At 42.9% G+C, this 16409-nt stretch overlaps 1 protein-coding gene across 15 annotated transcripts in view; it reads left to right on the top strand.

Moving 5' to 3' along the window:
- TLE4 (TLE family member 4, transcriptional corepressor) overlaps positions 1–16409 on the top strand; it is a 141106-nt gene that overhangs the window by 13377 nt on the left and 111320 nt on the right. For 2 of the 15 annotated variants that reach the window (XM_053205234.1, XM_053205233.1), the window contains exon 1: positions 10274–10336. The exons of 12 other annotated variants lie outside the window; for them this stretch is intronic. In XM_053205234.1, coding sequence (XP_053061209.1) covers positions 10289–10336 — 48 coding nt within the window. In that variant the 5' untranslated portion in view covers positions 10274–10288. Of the gene's footprint in view, positions 1–10220; positions 10337–16409 lie in introns of those variants that run through there. One more of the 15 variants, XM_053205232.1, reaches the window with a different exon arrangement.

Raw genomic sequence — 16409 nt, 5'->3', positions numbered from 1 at the left:
CTTTAAAGATATGTTAGTTTTTTATTAGTGGAGATGGTATAGTGTTACTGAAAGAGTCACGATTGTAACAGTAAGTGATTTTAGAGAGCTTATTGGGTGAATAATATTTCACTTAATCTCACAATAGTCTTATGAGATTACAGTATATTATTATTTCCATTTTATATATGAAGAGTCTGAGATACAGAAATCAAGTAACTTCTTGAGATCAACCAACCAGTGAAATAGGTCCTGGGTTTGGCTCCATTTTCAGATCATTGGTATAATAGATATTTCTGCCGTATTCCAAATGCTGGGTTTGGAATACTCTTATTACCAGCATTCTCTCCTCTCTCGCTCTCTTTCTCCCCCCGCCCCAAATACTTGACCCACTCAGGGGGTTCAGGTTCTAGTTCTCACCTTACCAGTGACCATCTGTGTGATACTGCTGAGTATCTTAACTTCTCAGGACCACACTTTTCTCAGTTTCAATTAGTAGAAAACAACATTGAGATCCCTTTTAGCTCCTCTGGTCTAAAATGACCCTTTGGTTTTGGTTTGTTATTTTCTGTGACCATATGACTAGAAATTGAGATTTACTATCACTTCTTTTTAGTCTTAGCAAGTCTCTTTAAACATCTATTCTCTGAGTTTGTTTGTTTGTTTGTTTTAGCCCAAAATTAACCTGATGAGACTAGGAGTCGGAATGAATATTTAAATTTATATAGTACTTTATATATTTTACAAGGTACTTTCTCATCCATTATTTAAGTCAATAATGTTTGCTAAAGCGTTTTCCCTATCCTGTGGATGAATAAAATGAGATGCAAAAGTCAAATGATTAAGTCTCACAGTTAATTAGTGGATTGGTCAGAATTCACTGATTCATGTAATATTACTATTACACATAATATAAAAGTATGTAATACCAGTGTTTTTTTTTAAGTTTATTTATTTTGAGAGAGAGTATGAGTAGGGGAGGGGCAGAGAGAGAGGGAGAGAGAGATTCCCAGTAGGCTCCACACTGTCAGCGTGGAGCCCGACACCTGGCTCGACCTCATGAACTGTGTGATGGTGACCTGAGCCAAAATCAGGAGTCAGACGTTTAACCGACTGAGTCACCAGGGTGCTCCGACAATTTTTTTTTTTTTTATGAACACATGCACTGGGCTAGTGAACCAATCGGTTCATCTTTATTGCAGATTTTCATTGCTGGTTCATGGACTGATGACCACAGGCCTATTGATTTTTTTTGTACTTCTAACTATGAAGTCTCTAGGACAGGGACGGTACCTTTTACAACCACATGGGAGTGTCCAGAGAACTAACGCACTGAGAGCCAGCGTGGGGTGAGAATGGGATGGAGAGTCCTTGACTGGGTTTTAAAGGATCCACATGGTCCTTGAACTTCTTTGCAGAAGTTTTTCTGTGGGAGAAGAGTCCATAAGCACCCACCGATCCAGTGAGGAAACCCAGACCCAAATGGAAGAGTTTGAGAACTACTCTCTGGAGCAGTGGTCTCAAACTGGGGCAGTTCCTTTTTCCCAAGGACGTTTTTGGCCATGTCTGCAGGTGTTTCTGGTTGTCACAACTTAGGGGCGCTGTTGGCTGGGATGGCTAGCGGCCAAGAGTCAGCCTTACCTGGCTCCCCTAGTTACTTCAGTCAGTTTGAGAGAACGTGTCAAGCCATGCTTATCTTTTCAGATTTTCTTGTGATGACAAGCACAGTAGGGTTGGTGGTCGTAGGCTCTTATTTCAGGTTCTGAATGGGGATATTACATGGTCTTCTGTAAACCACTCTCTTTCCTTTTCTCTTAGAAGGAGGCTTTTTCATTGGGACTGTTGGGCTGGTCGAAGTTTATTGGCTTTAGGTGAGGCCCGTTTGTCCTGACTACCCATTGAGGGCCCCAGAATTAGTGTTAGTCCTTTCTCAGGGAATAGTTTTGTCCTTTGTGAGCCCGTGTTTGTCCATGCTGAACGTTGTCGGTCATTTCAGCCATTCTCTTGGACGGTCGTCTGGTTGGTACCAAGATGTATATGATGGACTGGAGCCACTTGAGGACTGAGCACGATACCTTGGCTTGATCTGTGCCAGTTCAGGGATCAGGGCAGATCTTGCTGGAAAATAGCCCTTCTACCCTTTGACTTCGTCTCCTGCTGAGGTCAAAGGGCATTATCTTGTCTTTGTCTAGTCCTGCTCACATTGTAATAAACAAAACGGAATGCTGAGTTTTCTCAGTAGCCTGTGAGTCCCGAACTGGATTTGTTTTATTTTTGAATGCATCGGCACTGGTCAGTGGGCCTAAGTTTTACTTTGGGCTTACTTCTCCCCCCGCTCCATATTCCGTTGAGCTGTGCTGTGAATGTGGGTGACTATTTTAAAGGCTTTTGATTTTTTGGGACATAGAATTGTTTTGGAGTGTGGCTTATTACCACTAAGTACATCTACATTGGTTAACCTCAAAAAAATATAGTTAACCTAAAGTGGCCAATAAAAAACATGGTGGCAATTCCACAGTTTTACTTGCTTGAATATTTTTTGGCTAACTTGGGGAACACAGAATCCTTGTTTGGGCTTCTTAATGGAGAAATTGTGTCCTGCAAAATTCCAGAATGTCCTTCTTAAGTTTTTACCTTTATGTAGGTTCCGGGAATGTGGAGGTGACAGTTTGGCAGCTCTGTGTCCTTGTGAGCCTTTCCTTCCATTTACAAGGTGGCAGATTTAGGAGAGGCTGGGTCAGGCATAATACATTTATGTACAAAGACCTGGCTTTTTAGTATGGCTGTGTATTTCCAAATGCTCATAGATGGCTCGTAGTTGGGACCTATTGTAACCAGATCTAAGCAGAACTGATAGGATTTTCTTATAATCGAAGCAAGAATTCAGAATATTTTGCATCAATTTTGGATGCATATAGAAAAAAATCTGGTAAGATCTTTGTTACTTTTGGGTTTAAGATGGTATTCATGCCAGCTTCCCCACTTAGATTTATACATCCCACTTTTTTCTTTGATTCAGGTGTATCTTGGAGGTATCGTCAGGTTTAGTTCCAGACCATCACTATAAAGCAAATACTGAAATCAAGTCAAATGAATTTTTTGGTTTCTCAGTGCATATAAAAATTACGCTTCTATTATACTGTAGTCTATTTATTAAGTGTGCAGTAGCATTATGTCTGAAAAAACCATGCACATACTTACATTGAAAAACACCTTTGGTAAAAAATGCTAGCCATCATCTGTGTTTTCAGTTAATTGTAATTACTGATCACAGATCGCCCTAAGAAATAGAAGAATAATGAAAAAGTTTGAAATATTGGGAGAATTAACAAAATGCGACACGGGCATAAAACAAGCCAGTGTTGTTGGGAAGATGGCGCTGATAGACTTTCCTGATGGGCTGGCGCAGACTTTTCAGCTCGCAAAAAAATACAGTATCTGCGAAACTCGGGAAACTGAAGCATGGTAAAATGGTAAAATGAGGTATGCCTGTATTTGATTTTCCAGTTTGAAGGCATACTTTTGCCACATTTGTTTGTTTGAGGCGCACCCCAAGCTTTAACTATCTGAAATGGAAATATGTAGCTTCTCAAATAGAAATATCTAGAACCAGACCTACAGAAGCTAAGATGATAATCGAACGACTTTAAACCTGAGCAAGAACTTAACCCTCTTGAGGTTGTTTTATTATTCCTCTCACATTGAGAGAGCTACTTGGTCAAGAGACCTCAGAATTAAGGCAAAAGCCCTGATGGCTTTTAATTGTTCTTTGAGCAAATGCTAATTGACCTCCCACTACTTGCCGGGCACACTTTGAGGTCTAGGGAGTTCGAAGAGAGGATAGGCTTGCCTCTGTGGAGATTCTAATCTTTTTTGGCATTTGGACCAGTGTGAACAAAACAAGTTCTCTGACATGGCACTCTGACAGAGACGGAAGAGGGGCAGTCAGGAGTGATTAAGAGCGCTGTTCTTGAGACAGATTCAGGGACATTTCAGTTGGCCCTCGGGGGCAGCGGGGGGAGCACCTAAGAAGAAGGGAAAGGGGATGATTCCAAGTGGAAGCCACATACATAGATGGGAAAGGGCCGTGTCTGTTCAGGTTCTGGTTAGCATTTCTAGCTTGGTTGGGATAGGGGGAGAGAATGGTTGAGAAGGCAGATTTGGGATTCATCTACAGAAGGCCTTGAATGCTAGTATATTATGTGAGCTGTTGAACGAAGGCAAAAAGAAGTTTTAATCAGCCAGGAGGGCGAGGGTGTAGCAGCTAGCATGGGCCCTGACAGCAGATGGTCAATGAATTTTAGCTGAAATGATTTGAGTGGAGAGGCACAGGACTGGAGAGGGACAGGGTTGAGGAGGGATGTGGCACTGGCAAGGAGGAACCCAAGTGACCTAGCAGTTCATTGGACGACGGGTGTGTAAATGCATTCCTTCCTAAGACATTGACCACTGCAGCCTGGCAGAATCATGGTGCCACTGATAGAAAAGGAAACCTCCGGGAGGGGGAAGGGAATTGCTCTTGATTATGCTGGCAGTGAGGTAGGTGCCTAGGGAGGAGGGAGTGCTAGAAGGAAGAGGAGGAAAGAAAAGTGAGTTTGTTGCTTCTCTGGCCTTCCATGTCTTCATAGCCGCATCTTCCCTTCATCTCCTGCCAAATCTGTATTACTGCCAAGAACCTCAGGGATTCTTTTTCATAAGACTTGTATTTGTGCCTTATTATTCTATACCCAGGCCACGATGGGCTTTGCCAGGCAGCTCTTTGTGGACAGTGGGTTTAGGAACTTACCATTTTAGGGAACATGTTTGACCTTTGTGTCAGTGTATGAGAGCGAGTGTTGTTCTTCGTCATTTTGCTTGATTACTGCCATTACCTTTATAGACGTAATAGTGGGAGTTTGCAAATTACCTGATTTTTGACTTTTTCCTTTTTAAAGGTTTTTTTTTTTTTTAAACATTAAAAATAGGTACAGAATCTTCTAAATTATGCATCAGCTGTGGAGACTTTGCTCCAGTCATTCTTTTTTTTTTTCCTGTTTCCTTTCAATTTTTATATCATTTGGCCAGCAACTGGATAGATCAGTGATTCCATATCCTTTTTGTCTTGAGAAATTTCGTGGAAACGTGAGGCTGAGTCTGTAATTGTCTTGAGAAACTACTGTATTTCAAAACAAGTAATTGTCTCCATTGTTTATTATGTATGAGCTAAATTCTGAAATTACAATGGATGCTTTTAGTCAGTGCAAATTAATGTGTGTGGTTAATTTTCTTCTTTTTTTGTAATGTGGCATATTCTGTAGTTTAAACCCCCGCCCCAGACTCTTGTTTTAAACTGCTGTAGTTGAGTGAGAACAGCAATGATAGTAAGGAAAGTTAAGTAAACATGAAATTAAAAAGGCCATAGTGTACATTTTGGTAAACCAAAATATTGCTTGGTGGCATAAAACCACAGATCCATTCCAAAAAAAAAAAAAAAAAAAAAAACATGCGGAAATGTGGTTTTGCTGTCTGTCATGCAGTCTGTTTTCAACTGTCAGAAACATACGTTGCTTTTCTGGGGTAATTTTTTTTTCAAGTCTGACCACAGCTTTTAATTTCCTCTGCTCCACCCCCACCTCCCACCACACCTCTACGCATCTTGTGCGAATTTATGGGTGAAATGTCATGACATAATCATCAACCACCAGAGGGGTCAGCAGTTGTGGCAAAAGTTTCTTGTCTCCCATGTGCCCCGAGCCAGTGCTGTGCTTTTGGAAACTTTTATAATCAGCACATAGCGACTGTCCTTGTTTTTTGAACTTTTCAATGTAAATAAAATAAAGACCTTTAAAAGGCAGTTTCAAAGTGCTTTTGCTTTTTTTTTCTTTTTTTTGCTAAAAAAGTAGTATATTCATATTACAGACATTTTAGAAAAAGAATCACACATGATCCTTCCACTCTGAAGCTAACTGCTGACCTAGGCAGAAGCCCAACCAAGGCTGAGGCTTCACTGTCTCTACCGGTTGTTCTGTGGCCGATGGAAAATTATGTCTGCCTACCCACCATCGAAAAATACTGGGCAGGGTTCAAAGATACATAAAATAGACAGGTATATGTTCAGTTTCTTTTTAAAGTGCAAAACAGTTGGGGTGCCTGGGTGGCTCAGTCGGTTGAGTGTCCAACTTCGGCTCAGGTCATGATCTTGTGGTTTGTGAGGTTAAGCCCCTCATCAGGCTTGCAGCTGTCATTGCAGAGCCCGCTTCAGATCCTCTGTCCCCCTCTCTTTCTGTGCCTCCTCCACTCGTGCCCCCTCTCTCTCTCAAAAATAAACAACATGAAAAAATAAAAGTACAAAAAAGTATATGTGTAGTAAAATGAAACCTTAGTTCTTTAAAATTAATTTTGGTTTATTGCTAACTTAATGGTTTCTTCATCATTTTTATGGGCAGCATGATCCTAAATACTTTTTTAGGATATCCTCTAAATTCAGCTGGTAACTTTCTGTGATCTTGGTAAATTACCTAACTTTTCTGAGTCTCAGTTCTCATCCATACCTATAAAACGAGGGGATAGAACTGGACCAATGTGTTGTATAAAATGCTGGTTCCCAGGCCCCACGACCTGGGACTTGGGCATCAGCATTTTTCTAAAAGCTCCAGGGTGATTCCGATGTGCAGCAGGGTTGAGGACCAGTGAACTAAAGTGGTGCTTCTCAAGCTTCGGTGTGTGCACAAGTCATTGAGGATCATGTTAAAATCAGATTCTGTTTCCACAGGTCTGGAGTGGTGCCTGATACTCACCATTTCTGATGCACAGGTGATGCCGATGTTGCTGGTCCACTGACCACGTTTTGAGTAGCAAGGAGCCAAGGAATGTTTAAAATTTCTTGTGTTTCGTTGTTACTGTCTCCGTGATGTAGTTTATATCGTACATGGGGGAGTCCATGTGCTGCTTGAATGACACCCCCAATTTAGGATGTGAGGATTGATAGCTAGTGTGATATCTCCATAACCTGGCCTTGCTTACGTTCCAGACCCGCGTCTCTGTAACAGGTCAGCAAATTGAAGTCGTTTTAATAGTACCTTGTTTTAGGTAGCCTGACTGGACTCCAGCTGGTCGCTGGTGGGGTTGGTACCTTGTTACAGAGAAGGGAGACACTTCCATTTCTCCCTCCTCTGCTCTCTGAGACCCCACTGTGACAGGTACTTACACTTTCAAATTCTGTCCTCTTTCTTCTCATCCTCCAGTGTCTGCCCTGCTCATATTGACCTCTAATTCCTGAGCAGTATTTTAGGTAAATGGGCAAAAAAAAGTCATGAAGTAGTACATTTTGTTTTAACTTCATTTGTCATGTGAGCACATCCTCTGCAGAAATTTTATTTATTTATTTATTTATTTACTTACTTACTTACTTATTTATTTTTTTAACGTTTATTTTGAGAGAGAGACCGAGACCGAGCGCAAGCAGGGGAGGGAGAGAGAGGGGCAGACATAGACTGACTCCAGGCTCTGAGCTGTCAGCACAGAGCCGGACACAGGGCCCGAACCCACAAACCTGGAGATCATGACCTGAGCCGAAGTCGGACGCTTAACCGACTGAGCCACTCAGGTGTCCCCAGAAAATTTATCAAAGTTAAGTTTAACAAGCAAAACTCCCAATTTTGAAGTGTATTTTGTTGTGGAAGAAGCACAAACATCCTTGAGTGTTTGCCATGGTCGTCTTTAGCCCTGTCATTTAGAAAGAAAAAAGTACTGTTTATAATTGTAGTCCTTTACAGTTGGCTGTAGCATAGCATCCGGCTAGCAGGCAGCATGATGCAGTGGGAAGACCCCACTGAGGTCTAGGGTGTCTGCAGAACTGATTTCTAGGCCATCACCTGCCCTTAAGCCAGTGAGTTTAACTGTGGACCCGTAGCTTCTCCATGTAACACAGGCAGGGATCAAGGAATGCTCCATTTTTCAGGGCTCTGTCAGAGAATTTTGTTGCCTTGAAGGAATATACTTACCGCTTTTTCTAAAGTCCCAGGCAATAAGAAATTATCGTTTGCAAGTGGGAGTGTTGCTTTAGAACAGTGCTAGTGCATGTGGTCTGTGGACTGGTGCAGGTCTGCGAACAATTTGCCACAGATGGGCGTTAACAATAAGGAGTTTGTACCAGACTGTAAATCAGCACACTACTTTCTTGATTGGGAATGTCTTCACTGTTCAAAAAAACCAAAGGACGACAACAAAAATTCCACCTAGTTGAGCTGAACTCAACTCTGAGTTGATTTAATTCTGGCACAAGACCATTGTCTTCTTGATGATGGATAACAATGTGAGGATTGACTACTTTTCATTAGCGCTGCTTTACAATATTTAATCAGTGGGTTTATCAGGGCGGTTTTATTAGGACTAGAAAATTGGAGTTCATAAGATAAAGGAAGGTGTAACCTGAAAAATAAAAAAAGTAAATTTAAAAGCAAGTTAGGTGAAAGGTAAAGTCAAGTTCAAGCTGGTTAGGGACATGTGCAAAAATAGTAAGTTAAGTCAAGGCAGTTGACACAGATTCTCAAGTGGGGAGCCGTTCAGTCACTGCAGTTTGTGCTTTGGTTAATGCAAAACTCATTTAAATTCTTCTGAGTACTTTGAATTCTTAATTTAATAACTTAGAATTTTTGTTTTTCATTTTCATCATCTAATGGAAATAACATATTTCTATAAATCTCACCTGTTTTCTGTAGTCTTAAATTACAAGAAGCTTTGAAATTAAGCCTGACTTCCCCTCCACCTCTCCTCCTTACCCTGCAGCCTGCTATTCTTTACTCTTTACTACTATATATAAAATTTACTGCATCCAGGGCAAGTATCTGTTTACCAAGAAAAGAGGAAGAGAGGTCCTTTGCCAGTAGCGAAACATAAATACTGAGAATGTCTTTTCTGGGTCATAGTGCAAGAAAGTGGAGAAGCAGCACATTTTCTGGGGCTGGGCTTATGACCTCTCTCCTCTTCCCGATCAATTGGGAGGCACTGTTCTCTTATTACTGTGCCATTGAGTCTGCCCCCCACCCTGCCCCTTTAGATCCGAAGCCCTTCCCTGGTGTAGTATAAATTAGTGAGGGATGGCTTCTTAATTGAGGGACGGGAAGAGCCTAAGCTTGAATCGATACCTAACAATACAGTTACTCAATTTGTAGCACTATCTAATCTCAGTTCTGTTTTAGAACAGAACTACTTACCTTAAGGGATTTTATTCATAAGTGTATCCTCATAAATATTTCTGCCCACCAGATATGGGCAGCAGGTATTCTTCCCATTTCATGGGTGTAGACATGGAGTCCCAGATCACTTAGGGGTTTGCTTAAAGTCATGGTTCAGCTGGACTAGTAAATAGAGTCATCTTAGGATTTGGGACTCCACAGTTGTATCATTCACGGTATCGGTGTGCTTTCCAGAATGTTTTGTCATTTGAGTTCAGCTTTTTCCCCTTGCCTTTCATAACTGTCCCCCACAACAAACCTTGAAACTAGCCTTGAGACTTCCCTACCCTAATGAGTGGTAGCCCCATACCCAGGCTTTACATGTTGGAGTCATGGATTCCATACTTCTCATTGTCCAGGTCTAGGGAAGTCACAACATGCTGCTGATTTTCCCTCTGCAGTGTGTCTCCTTTCCTCCCACCGTCACCAAGCCTTATGGGGGCTTATGGGACTCAGGGAGACTTGAATGTCTATCCATTCATATTAGCTCTTTTTTTCTTTTTCTTTTTCTTTTTCTTTTTCTTTTTCTTTTTCTTTTTCTTTTTCTTTCTCTTTTTCTTATCCTCTTTCTTTCTTTCTTTCCTTCTTTCTTTCTTTCTTTCTTTTTTTGAGAGAGAGCACATGCACATGAGCTGGGGAGGGGCGGAGAGGGTCGGGGGGGAGACATAATATCTTAAGCAGGCTCCACACTTAGTGCAGAGACCGACCTGGGGCTCGATCCCATGACACTGGGATCTTGACCAGACCCGAAATCAAGAGTCGGATGCTCAACGACTTGAGCCACCCACGTGCCCCCGTATTTGGTTATTCTTTAGGGGCCCTTCTCCACTCCTGGAAATCTAGTCGGTATTCCCATCATGGCTCTTACCCTCTTTTTTGCTCATTTTACCCTTTACCTTGGTGACCTTGTCCACTTTGCTTAGTAGACGAATCCCAATTTTTTTCTACAGCCTGGATCTCTCCTCTGAGACCGTTGTATGTAACCGAGTCCTCATTTCCCTTCAGTGTCTCACAAGTACTTAAACTCAACATGTCTGCAAATGACATCTTCCCCCGCAAGCCTGCTCGTGGTCCAGTGATCTCTATCTCAGGAAATGCCAGAACCATCCACCCAGTTTGCCAAGCCAGAAACCTGGAGGCAGGTGATGATTGCCTTTCCTTCTTGCTCATTAGCCACACCCAGTCAGTCTCTTGGAATCTGCCCTCAGTTATTCTTGCATCTGTTTACTTCTCTCCAGCTATCTGATCATGGTAGATAACTTACCCGAGTTGTTCTTCTTTGGCTTTATCTGTAAAATGAGGACAGAGTAGGTCTCTTAGAATTGTTCTGCACTGACGTGAACTATCTGGTGCAGGGGAAACTCGGTGAATGTTAGGACGACGATGATGATCGTGATTGGCACATCTAGCCTCCATATGTGACTTTCATGACAGGCTAACCTGGGTGGAGATCATCGCAATATGCTGGGCTGTTCTGGATCTGCTTCTTCAGCCTCATCTTGTGCTGCTGCTGCCCCCTTTCTTTCCCTTGTCCTGTTTGTTGAATATGAATGTCCCACATGGGTGCCACAGGCTGATCCTTTTTGGAATGTTGTCGCCCTTTTCCCTGCCTCTCTCTCCTTTGTCTATGAGACTCACTTCACCCTCAGTTACTCAGGGAAACAGAGACCTCTGTTAAGCATTTTTAAATGCCCTGCATTTTGTATTTTTTCAGTGTCTGTTTCATTTGCTAGATTATGGGCTCTGTAAATCCTGTCTTGTTTCACTCCTCTTTTTCTCAGACTGTGTCTGACACCGTGCCTGGTAGGATAGCAGAGCGGTATTGAGAACTGTGGAATTAACCTGGTTCACATGCGGCTCTTTCCTCAAAGACTTCAGCCAGAAGGGATCTCTTCCGTCCTCACCCTTGCGTATCTAGGGCTCGCTTGTGTACCACCTAGATGCCCCATGCTGTCTGTTACCACGTTTGTTTCCATTTGGTCTTTGCTTTTCCTAGGTTATAAACACTGGGGTCCAGATCAGTTCAGCATTCTCTGCTGTTTCTACCACAGCTGCTAGCTTAGAGTAGGAGTGAATGGATGAGCTGGTATCTGAAAATGTCTTGTTGAATTTCCTAAGTTTGTGGTGCTGTGGGAATTCATATTGTTCCTATTCTGAAGTTATCTTTCATCCTCCATCTTTCCTTTTGTGGTATGTTTTGTGGTTATAAATCTCTTCTATCCTTCCACAGCCACTCAAGTATAATCAGTGGCAAGAAAGGGGTGGAGGGCAGAAATGCACTAGCGTGTCTTGACCTCCTGTCTGGTATTTATCACAGCTTTCCTAGAAATGCCCTTGATAGGTCCTTGCTGCCTTGCAAATAAAGTTCAGGCTCTTTAGCGTGGCATTCAGGACCTTCCACGGTCTGACCTCATGAGCCCTTTCTGTCCTTATTTTCCACTCTGTTTCTTATTTCACGCATCCTGTGCTCTAGCTTAATGGTTTTCAATTCTGCCTGTACATTAGAATCACCTGGGGAGCTGTAAAATAATATACTGAAGCATGGGTTCTACCCTCCAAGAGCATGAGTTCATTGGTCTAGGGTGAGGCCTGGGCATTGGTGTTTGTGAAGGATCCACTTGTAATGCTAGTGTAAAGTCAGGCCTGGAAATCCTTGACCAGCTCAGTGTTTCCCACGAAATGTGATCCCTTCTAAGAGCTTTGAGAGGAAAGGGTTCCGCAAACAGGTCTGATAAATGCCGTGTGCTTTCTGTCCTCCTTTCCAAAGTTTTGTGACTAAACACTATCAAATGAAAGGTCTGAGATGTCCCAACAGCAAAGGAACCTGTTTCACTTTGTTTGAACTCCACGAGGTCATCTGGTCAGGGAGTGCTTTATGTATACAACACTTGTTAATAACATCTGCCAGACTCCGTGTGGAACCTGCTTTGGGCGATGCTGCTTCCAGCCATGTCTCCCCGCTCTCAAGTCTGTTCTTTATTTGTCCTTTAATCATCTCATCCAGAGCAGATCCACGTCCCATCCCAGGCTTCTCTTTTAGGCCCCCCCGCCCCCGCCATTTTACCTTCTTCAGCACTTCTTGTTTCTCAGATTCCTCTCCATATACTTTTATGTTTGCTTCTGTCTCCCCCTCCTGCACTGTGAACTCTATTACAGCAGGAACTTACTTGTCTTGTTCACCCCCGTGTCTCCATTCAGCACCTAAAATAGGCCTGACAAATAGTAGGTGCCTAACAAATATTTGTTGAATGGACAGAAAGGCAGCCATACATTTGTGGGTTTGGCTTTTTCCAAGGTACACGTTTAAATGTTTAAACTGCCTGCACAATTTAATTAAAAGCAGCTTGAAATACATTTGAAAAGTAACTAGGGATACTGGAGCAAAAGGGGATGGTAGGAGTTTCCTGTACTTTTAATTTTCTCAACCTGTCTAGTAAGGTATTAGAAAGGAAAAGAAAGAGGGGCGCCCGGGTGGCTCAGTCGGTTGAGTTTCCGGCTTTGGCTCAGGTCACATGCTCACAGTTCGTGAGTTCAAGCCCCGTGTCAGACTCTGTGCTGATAGCTCAGAGCCTGGAGCCTGCTTCGGATTCTGTGTCTCCTTTTCTCTCTGCCCCTCTCCCACTCTCTCTCTCTCTCTCTCTCTCTCTGTCAAAAATAAACAAACATTAAAAAAAAATTTTTTTTAAAGATATGAGCCTGACTGTAGAGATAATGCTATTTTTTTGAATATAGAGAGACCACAGTCTGTGGGACTCCTTTTTTTTTTTTTTTTTCTTCTCTTAACCAGCCTACCACTGTGGCTTCTCCCAGCCTGTGGGGTTCACACCTATGTGAGTCATTACGAGAGTTTGGGTGAGGAGTCATTGAGTGATGGTGGACTTCTGTGTGGGATACATTGCAGGAAGGACAAAGAACACACAGAATGCATCAGGAGTTAGTAGGTTCTAGGGGAACAAGATCCCCCCTCCAGTGAGAGTATTCAAACTGGCTTGTCAGGGAAGGTGGGGAGGGGATTTGCATATTTGAAACTATGCATGGATCCCCGGGATTTCTGGCCCTTGTTTGGAAGGCATTCCAAGGGTGCGTTCTCTGTATGAGCCCTCGTGCTGGGGCTGTGACCGTGGCTCCCCAAGCTTGGCTCTGACTGTCCTCCTTCTGGGTGGGGTCGGCATGTGTGCACGGCACTGCACGTGTGGGAGGGTGCGTGTGACCCGCTTTGGGCTGATTACCAGGAACTGCTCTTTTACTTCCTTGGAGAGCATGGCTGCCAGTGCCTGGCTCGGGCTGGGCCCTTCTTGGACTGTAAGAGTTATCACACGGTTTTACTCTGAAGATACCATTGTGGAGATCTAACCCAACTCCGCATACGAGGTGCTCCCCCACTGTGCTGTCTAACAAATAGCCTAGTTCAGCTGGGTGAGGTGATCAGTCTGGTGTGAGTAATCTCAGGAGGGAGCTTTGAGTGGCATCGCCTTTATCGTGTTTCTCAAATACCTTTTAAAACACATATCCTGCTAAGGTTTCGGAATGGAAGTTTTAGTCACTTACTTATCAGCCAGGAATTGTCCACAGTGGATTTGCATTTCCTCTTGTCACCCACCGAGATTACTTATTATTCTTTTTGAGCAGCGCGCCATCCTGAATGCCAGAAAAGATGTGTGTTGGGAAGGTAAACAAACCAAATCAGAGTATAAGCAGGACCTCCAGATAGATACTCCTTTCTGGGTGAAATGCTCCTGACTATTCTCAACTTTAGTGCGCTTGCCAGAGATTTGAGGAGATCCCACCACCTGACTCAACTGCGGTTGCTTCTGTCCACTCAGCAGATCCTTGTGCGTGCCTTCTGCTCGCTCCTCAAGGTGGCTGCAGACCGAGATCTCTGCCTTCCCTGAGCCTGCGGTCCGCCTGCAGACCGCACCCAGAGAGCCTTGCTGCTCAGGGTGCGGCCTGTAGACCCGCAGCGCCTGTGTCTCTTTGCAGTTTGTTAGAAGTGTAGACGGTCAGGCCTCACTCCAGCCTGGATTTTAACAAGATTCCTGGGTGATTAGTATGCACATGAAAGTTTGAGGAGCACTGCTCTCCTGCATGTAAACAAAAACATGTGAGATGATTTCAGATGATTATAAATGCAGTGAGGAAAGGGCTGTAGTGGGCCAGAGAATGACTGGGAGAAGGAATCAGAGGATGGGGAGTGAAGATGCCTGAGGTATCTTTGGGCTGAGACAGAAAAGGTGAGTCGGCAGCGAGTCCTGGGACTTTCAGGCACGGGGTCTCTCCCTCATCCTTGCATGGGTTATTCACCCCCATCTTGGGGATGCTATTCTTTTCTGCTCTAGCCAGGTAGAGGCCCATGGATTCACTTGCCTGCTCTGCCTGGACCCGGCTGGTAGTGGGGGTGTTTGGCCGAGCAGTATGAGTGCAAACAGCAGAGGAGTGCATCCTGGTTCTGATAGGAACTGGCTATTTATCAAGGCAAGAAAAGAGTCTAAGGGGCTAGAAGGGTATCTTGACAGTGATGGCTTCAGAGACTTGAGATTTTATATGATTGGGAGGGGTGAGGGGAAGCCAGTAGAGGTCGTGCTAGAATTGAAAGGATGAGAGAAAAAGAAATGCCAAAGAACGTAGATATAGACAGATTTTATGCAAAATGGAGGTAAAGAAAACAGACCAGGAAGCCTTTAGTCTAACGTAAGAGGACAGACTGAGAAGCAAAGCATGGCTCTCAGTGTATGAAAGGCGGTTTATTGCTTTCGTGGAGGTACGTATCCTTGACGAGAACTTGAAGAACCATTAATATTTTTATTTGTCTTGCTGGTTTTATTCCAGTATCCAAAGTTTCCCACATACCGTTTAATCACATAGATAGTGTTGGGAAAACTCAAGGTAAATGATACTCACCTACCATGGGCACAAGGAATATTTGTCCCCTTATATTATCACTAAGTATGAAAACGCTTACTTGTAAATCGACTTACGAAGACATTTGTATGTTTATGTCAGTAGGAAACAGTAAGGTGAAAAGAGAGCGCGTGTGAGAGATTGATTTGGAAACAGGGAGAGAAAAAAGAAATCAGAAAGTAGCAGGCAGGTCTTTGCTATGACACACTGACATGAGTGTCATAGGATTCAGAGTAATCAGGTTCTCTGACCAGTACCACCGTGTTCCATGAAGGCTAAAGTTAAGCCCACCAGAGAAGGTCATTTTCTCTTCCCACTCCTGACATCCCACTTTTCCCTCCCATCTTTTTCCCCCATTTTCCCTGCCGCTCCCCTCTGGTGGAATGGAACATAATCACGATAACATTGGTTACAGTGTTTTTCAGACTTGAGAGCCGAAATGATTTGACCTTGTAGGAGTAATTGGATGTCTGGCACAACGATCATTGTTCTTAACCTTGATAATACATCACTCTGAATGCTCAGAGTAGTATTTAAACACAATAACGAGAGCCCAGAAGGTGTAGTAAGGATAATAGGCAACTATCTGGATTTCCCTTAAAGACCTAGAAAGCTCAAGAGATGAGAGGAAAGGGCACTTTTTTCTAATCATTGCAAAAAAGCTTCAATAAAATACAGCCTTGCCTTTAGGGACAGATTGGAGTAGTTTTCATGAAACACAGGCATACCGCCATACTCTTCAGGAAAGGCATTGTCCTGAGTATTCTTGTACTGGCGCCACAAATGGTAGCACCCATATATCTTGTTAGGACAAACAAATGAGGTACTTCATTGTATGCAATTAACTGAACAACATACTGGGTACTTTATAGCATACTTAGCGCTCAGTAAATTAGCATAAATATGAGTTCAAAGCACAAAGCAGATTGACACCGCTTTGCGGTATTATTGTCAGTAGAATCATTGCTTTAGTTCAACTCCCTGGGGGAGGCGGAGGTTGGGTGGTGGCTAAAAATTAGTTGAATATTGGCACTTTCATATCGTTCAAGGGAAGACTAATTGAGTACTCCAAGATAGTACCTCTTTCTTATTAGAGGAAGCGGGATGATGACAGCTTTTAAAAGTCTTAATACTTGCACCAAAAAAAAAAAAAAAAAAAAAAGCCTTAGTTTGAATCAGCCCTTTATGGAAACTGATAGATGTTTTATTAACTTGATTCTTATAACAGTATCACTTCATTTATTGCTCTATTAAGCAATATAAAATATTTTGTGCAAAATAAGTACGTGAACTAAAATAAAACTTAGCCGTCTAGTT

This window comes from Acinonyx jubatus, chromosome D4 (genome assembly GCF_027475565.1).
Source record: "Acinonyx jubatus isolate Ajub_Pintada_27869175 chromosome D4, VMU_Ajub_asm_v1.0, whole genome shotgun sequence".
NCBI classification, from domain to species: domain Eukaryota; kingdom Metazoa; phylum Chordata; class Mammalia; order Carnivora; family Felidae; genus Acinonyx; species Acinonyx jubatus.
Note: the sequence above shows the minus strand (reverse complement) of the source record. Positions and strands in the feature narration are given on the sequence as shown.